The 7,500-nt window shown below is 42.9% G+C and overlaps 1 protein-coding gene across 1 annotated transcript in view; it reads left to right on the plus strand.

Annotated features, from left to right (window-relative positions):
• NDUFA6 (NADH:ubiquinone oxidoreductase subunit A6) overlaps positions 1 to 7,500 on the plus strand; it is a 153,872-nt gene that overhangs the window by 76,558 nt on the left and 69,814 nt on the right. Inside the window, exon 2 of the mRNA XM_075320918.1 lies at positions 4,949 to 5,064. Within this exon, the coding sequence (XP_075177033.1) occupies positions 4,949 to 5,064 (116 nt within the window). The remainder of the gene's footprint in view (positions 1 to 4,948; positions 5,065 to 7,500) is intronic.

Genomic DNA, 7,500 nt, shown 5'->3' on the forward strand with positions numbered 1-7,500 from the left:
TGTCTCTGTCTGTCTGTCTCTGTCTGTCTGTCTCTGTCTGTCTGTCTCTGTCTGTCTCTGTCTGTCTCTGTCTGTCTGTCTCTCGCTTATTTTAATCTAAGAAAAAATATGTTGGGCTCAAGATCACTAATCACATTCAGTGTCGTTTGGTTTTAGAGGCTGTGTATACTCTCACCCTGGCTCTCTGGGTCAGAGGTGGGGAACCTTTTTACTGCCGGGGGTCATTTGGAAATTTCTGCCAACCTTCAGGGGCCGCACAAAATTGTCAGTGTGAAAATGAACCGGCTATATTTGGTCAAACAGTTAATTAACTCACCCCTATTGTGGTGGCTGGAGCTGCTTCTGTTTTGTGCTGCTGTGATGTTCGGCGATACTTATTTGCTCCTCTCTTTTCCAGGTTTGTCACGGTCTGGAGCGCAGGCAACTCTTTGTGATAATAAGATTGGTAGACTATATATATCACACAACAGACACAGGGACTGGAGTATATAAATCACAGGAGACACATACATGACTGAAGGGGCTGTTGGCATATACATCACATAAGAGACGCTGGGACTGCTGTATATACATCACATAGGAGACGCTGGGACTGCTGTATATACATCACATAGGAGATGCTGGGGCTGCTGTATATACATCACATAGGAGACGCTGGGGCTGCTGTATATACATCACATAGGAGACGCTGGGACTGCTGTGTGTACATCACATAGGAGACGCTGGGACTGCTGTATGTACATCACATAGGAGACGCTGGGACTGCTGTATATACATCACATAGGAGACGCTGGGACTGCTGTATATACATCACATAGGAGATGCTGGGGCTGCTGTATATACATCACATAGGAGACGCTGGGACTCCTGTATATACATCACATAGGAGACGCTGGGACTGCTGTATATACTGTACATCACAGGAGACACCTACATCACTGGGGGCACATACATCACACGAGGGGCTGGGGACATGTGGGGCACAGATGGCACTGGGGGGGCACAGACATCACTAAGGTGACACAGCACTAGGGGGGCACGGACATCCCCAGGGGGGCACGGACATCCCCAGGGGGGCACGGACATCCCCAGGGGGCCACAAGCATATCACTAGGGGGGGGCACACAGACATGACTGAGGGGGGGGCACACAGACATGACTGAGGAGGGGCGGGGCACACACAGACATGACTGAGGGGGGGCGGGGCACACACAGACATGACTGAGGGGGGGCGGGGCACACACAGACATGACTGAGGGGGGGCGGGGCACACACAGACATGACTGAGGGGGGGCGGGGCACACACAGACATGACTGAGGGGGGGCGGGGCACACACAGACATGACTGAGGGGGGGCGGGGCACACAAAGACATGACTGAGGGGGGCGGGGCACACAAAGACATGACTGAGGGGGGCGGGGCACACAAAGACATGACTGAGGGGGGGCGGGACTGAGGGGGGCGGGGCACACAAAGACATGACTGAGGGGGGGCGGGGCACACAAAGACATGACTGAGGGGGGGCGGGGCACACAAAGACATCACTAGGAGGAGACTGGGGAGGCTGCACACAGCACTTGGAGCTGCACACAGCAGTGGAGAGGGCATGCTGCACCAGAGAAGGGGCGGGGAGCAGGCGGCACACAGCGACGTGCAGCGGGCGGCACGAAGGGGCGGAGAACGAGCGGCACACAGCTCCGTGCAGCGGGCGGCGCACTGCTCCGTGCAGCGGGCGGCGCACTGCTCCGTGCAGCGGGCGGCGCACTGCTCCGTGCAGCGGGCGGCGCACTGCTCCGTGCAGCGGGCGGCGCACAGCTCCGTGCAGCGGGCGGCACACAAGCGTTGGAGAGAGGGCGGCACAATGCTGGATGCGGTGAAATTGATGTGGGAAGGAATCGCAGAGCGATAAACCCGCCCACAAAGTAAGTTCTGAGCACGCTGGCACCTGCCACCGAATTTTTTGATTTTCACAGCTGAGATGTGTGCCTGCCAGGCACGAGCAGAATCGTTATCTGCTCGTGCCGTTTAATCCCTTAAATGGCGCTGTCAATAAGTGACAGCGCGATTATAATCGCGATCATGGTAAACTTTGACCTACCGCCCGATACCGAAAGTCACGTGACGTGATCACGTGACTTCTGGTAGTTGTCATGGTAGCACAGCGTCATGTGTTGACTCCTGCACCTGCCATGAATTACTTTCAGTTTCACTCGGCCCGGAGCCGAGTGAAGCAGAAAGTGAGCGTATCTGCTGTTTACAGCTGAGAAGCTGTGATCAGCAGATAGTGCAGAGCGATCGGATTGCTGATCGCTATAGCCCCCTAGGGGGACTAGTAAAATAAAAAAAGTAAAAAAAAAAAGTTTTAAAAAATTAACAAAAAAACCTAAAAGTTCAAGTCACCCTCTTTTCGCCCTATTGAAAATGAAAGGGTTAAAAAAACATACACACATTTGGTATCGCTGCGTTCAGAAACGCCCGAAATATCAAAATATAAAATCAATCTGATCAGTAAACGGCGTAGCGGCAAGAAAATTCCAAACGTTAAAATGACGTTTTTTTTGTCGCCACAACTTTAGCGCAAAATGCAATAACACGCGATCAAAACGTAGCATCTGCGTGAAAATGGTACCGTTAAAAACGTCAGCTCGAGACGCAAAAAATATGCAGTCACTGAGCCATAGATCATGAAAAATGAGAACGCTACGGGTCACGGAATATGGCATAAAACGTGCGCCACTTTTTTTGGACAAACGTCCGGTTTTTTTTTGTTTTGTTTTTTTTACCCCTTATGTAAAAGTAAACCTTTACATGTTTGGTGTCTACGAACTCGCACTGACCTGAGGCATCACACCCACACAGTTTTACCATATAGTGAACACAGTGAATGAAATATTTCAAAAACAATAGTGCTAGCGCACTTTTTTTTGCAGTTTTTCTGCATTTGGAATTTTTTTTTGCTGTTTTCCAGTACACGATACGGTAGAACTTATGGTTTCATTTAAAAGTACAGCTCATTCCACAAAAAATGAGCCCTCACATGAGCATATTGACTGAAAAATATAAAAGTTACATCAGAAGAAGAATGGCAGAAAAAAAAACAAAAACCGGAAAGCGAAAAATCGGCTGGTCGTGAAGGGGTTAAAGAGATCTGTCATCTGAGTATGCTGCCCTTTGTAATGTCAGCAAATTAAATATACAGTTCTATTCTAGAGTTAGCCTAAATTCTGAAACATATTATTGAATTCTGCTAGCACAAGCCATAAAAGTATTAATTGTACTCAAAATCCCTGTCTGCTACTGCCCTATTCTCTGTAATGACTGACAGATACAAGTGTCTAATATATATATATATATATATATATATATATATATATATATATATATATATATATATATATATATATATATATATATATATATATATATATATATATATATATATATATATATATATATACATATACAGTGGACCCTTGGATTACGAGCATAATTGGTTCCGGGAGTGTGCTCTTAAACCAAGTTACTCTTTTATATCAAAGCAAATTTTCCCATAGGAAATAATTGAAACACAGAACATTCGATCCACATGGAATTGATGGCGCTATAATAATAATAATATACTGGACAATGGTATACTGTATACAGTAAACGGTACATATGGACAGAAAGTTACCTCCAGAGCGGGTCAGTGTAGTGAAAGGACAGAACCGGAAGTGTGCACGGTGAGTATTTGCTCTTATTGCAAAGCATTGCTCTTAAACCAAGTTACAAATTTTTAAAAAGCTTTGTACTCTTAAACCAAGGTTCCACTGTGTGTGTGTGTGTGTGTGTGTGTGTGTGTGTGTGTGTGTGTGTGTGTGTGTGTATATATATGTATATATATATATAATACATATACATTTTTTTTTAGGGTCAAGATCAAGAATATTTTTTCGAAGGGAATTGTAAGTTTAGAAAAGAGATGGACTAAGGGGTACTTTGCACACTACGACATCGCAGCTGCGATGTCGGTGGGGTCAAATTAAAAGTGACGCACTTCCGGCATCGCATGCGACATCGTAGTGTGTAAAGGCTCGATGATACGATTAACGAGCGCAAAAGCGTCGTAATCGTATCATCGCTGCAGCGTCGGCGTAATCCATGATTACGCTGACACGACGGTCCGATGTTGTTCCTCGCTCCTGCGGCAGCACACATCGCTGTGTGTGAAGCCGCAGGAGCGAGGAACATCTCCTACCGGCGTCACTGCGGCTTCCGTAGAATATGTGGCAGGAAGGAGATGGGCGGGATGTTTACATCCCACTCATCTCCGCCCCTCCGCTCCGATTGGCCGCCTGGCGTGTGACGTCGCTATGACGCCGCACGACCCGCCCCCTTAACAAGGAGGCGGGTCGCCGGCCAGAGCGACGGTCGCAGGACAGGTGAGTCCATGTGAAGCTGCCGTAGCGATAATGTTCGCTACGCCAGCTATCACAAGGATATCGCTGCTGCGGGGCGGGTACTATCGCGCTCTGCATCGCATCGGCCTGCGATGTCGCAGCGTGCAAAGTATCCCTAAATGTATAGACTTGTTAGGAGACTATGTAGAAAATAATTTTATATATATATATATATATATATATATATATATATATATATATATATATATATATATATTATATATATATATATTATATATATATATATATATGTGTATGTGTTTATTATCGATTATCATTACTTTTGGATCGCCCCTCGTACATACGTACATATAGTATAACCATGCCATGGAGGGCATGAGATACACCGCTCATGAATACACTAGACTACTTTGTCTTAAATGGAACTGTAGTATGCTAGGCTTACGCTTGACATCATATTCAGATTACAGATCCTCATACTTTTCATTTAACAAGCTGCCACAATGGTATCATTGCTAATATTTTTTTTTATCCTTCTTGCTTTACAGTGCAGGTGTTTCAGTTGGATATTACCGTGAAACAAGGAAGGGAAATGTTGAGACAGAAGTTTCAAAACAATGCAGAAGTAACAGACCCCAGAGTCATAGACCTTCTTGTAATCAAGGTAAAATCTTTACATGCCATGTTTCTTCAACTCCACCTGTTGGGTCATGTAACCTGCCAAGCACAGAATTGTGCGCATGACACCCTGAAAGGTTACAGCTATACAGAATAATTAATTTCTCAGACAATGAATAGAACGGAGCTGACAGACTGCAGAGACAGTAAAGAGATGTGTGATCTCATTCTGTTCCTTCAGCAAAGTTACAATTTTTGGTAATATTCAATTTTTTTAAAGCAATAAAAAGCAATCAAAAAGTCACAAGGCCAAAAATGATACTGTACCTACTAAAATTTGCAAACAGCAAGTCGTCAGATTCAGACACTCATGTTACCAAAAAAATAAAGGTATGGTTCTTGCAATGTAGCAACGCAAAAAAAACCAAACCTTTATATTTATCAAATGGGATTCTGTGAGAAAGTAAGAAGATATGTACATATGTGGTTTTGCCTATTTCCATTGTCACAAAATATGGAAAAGCTGTATACAGTGTCACAAAAGTGAGTACACCCCTCACATTTTTGTAAGTATTTTATTATATTTTTTCATAGGAGAACACTGAAGATTTTACTTTTTGATACAATGTAAAGTAGTCAGTGTACAGCTTGTACAATAGTGTACATTTTGGTGCCCTCTAAATAACTCAACACAACGATTAATGTCTAAACTGCTGGCAAGAAGTGAGTACACCCCTAAGGGAAAATGTCCATATTGTACCCAATTATCCATTTTCCCCCTCCCCGGTATCATGTGACTCATTCGTGTTACAAGGTCTCCGGAGTATTTAAGGAGCAGATGTGTTAAATTTGGGGTTATTGCTGACAGTCTTACTGGTCACTGGAAATTCAAAATGGCGCCTCATAGCAAAGAATTCTCTGAGGATCTGAAAAAAAGAATTGTTGCTCTACATAATAATGGCCTAGGGTATAAAAAGATTGCCATCACCGTGAAACTGTGCTGCAGCATGGTGGCCAAAACCATACAGCAGTTTAACATGACAGGTTCCACTCAGAATAGGCTTCACTATGGTCGATCAAAGGAGTTGAGTGCACGTGCAAAGTGTCATATCCAGTGGTTGTCTTTTCAAAATAGATGGATGAGTGCTGCCAGCATTACTGCATAGGTTAAAGTGGTGGTGGTGGGGGGTCAGCCTGTCAGTGCTCAGACCATACACCGTACACTGCATCAAATTGTCTGCATTTGCAGTGCTGACTGCTAAAAATATATTCTTGCAACAAAGCATGATTAAACAGGCTGAGGAGTTTAATTGAGACTGTTAGTGGAAAATATCATCTCTTATACTTCAACAGCAATAATAAACTAGTGTGGATAGCTGGGTTATGGAGGCTAGATGGGATTTATTATATCTGCCTCTTTACTGAAATGATCTGACCCTGGTCCTAATATAGGGTGACAGAGTTGTGCTAATCTTGGAGCTATCACCGTACCTATGAGGTTGATGCCTTTTATAATCAAAGAAGGTATCAACTTAGGCTGCTAAAGATATTTATGCACCCAGGCATTAAAGGGTTATGCCAGGGTGGCTATAATAGTATCTTTATCCATTATATAATGAGAGCTTTAGTTTATGATATTTGATGAGCAGCGAGAAAGAACATACTGTACGAGCCTATGAATTGGTATAGGTAGGAAAAAAAGTTCCAGGGCGGCACTCAGGGATGAACGGTGCTCAGGTCTATGGAAGGCATCCACAATCAAAATTGAAGAAAAAGACCGGCACTCTTCTTTATGAATCTAGATTCTTTTTATTGTACAATTCCATGTACAGGCATCAAATATTATAACGCGTTTCGGCAAAAGCCTTTCTCAAACAAAAGATGATTGCTGCATCACAATTCCCACTCTAAATAATAAAGGTTCATGGATCTGGTAGGAAAAAACACCCTACTCATTTGCATAATCAATCAATTAACAACTCAAATCCCAAGATCCAATTCAAGTTAACAAAAAAAAAAAAAAACCACCAAGAAAAAAGATATACTTTTATACCTGCAGAGCATATGGGGGAAAAAGGGGGAAACATCAATAATAATTAATGTGAACCATCAAAAATAAACTCTTGTTCATATAAATTATTGCAAAAAAATTTTTTGCAAAAAAAGTTTTTTTGCCATTTTTTTACTATTATAATTTTTTATAATTTTTTATAATTTTTATTCTTAAGGATTCACATAGCATCATGAAATTTAAACTAGAGAAACATAGGTTATATTATAGCAACCAAACAAATAAGCTTCCAAAAGCATTTGTTTACAAAATTACATGATGGGGTTACATATATATCACAGAAAAATACACAGAGAATTTAATCAGCTAGTCATTCATTACAAAAAACCACTAATATCATAGTTTCTATTCAGACCAAGTGGAAGCAGAGATTGCAGCCTGAATATCCAATAGGTCTCTCTCCTCTTCAGC

This window comes from Anomaloglossus baeobatrachus, chromosome 8 (genome assembly GCF_048569485.1).
Source record: "Anomaloglossus baeobatrachus isolate aAnoBae1 chromosome 8, aAnoBae1.hap1, whole genome shotgun sequence".
NCBI classification, from domain to species: domain Eukaryota; kingdom Metazoa; phylum Chordata; class Amphibia; order Anura; family Aromobatidae; genus Anomaloglossus; species Anomaloglossus baeobatrachus.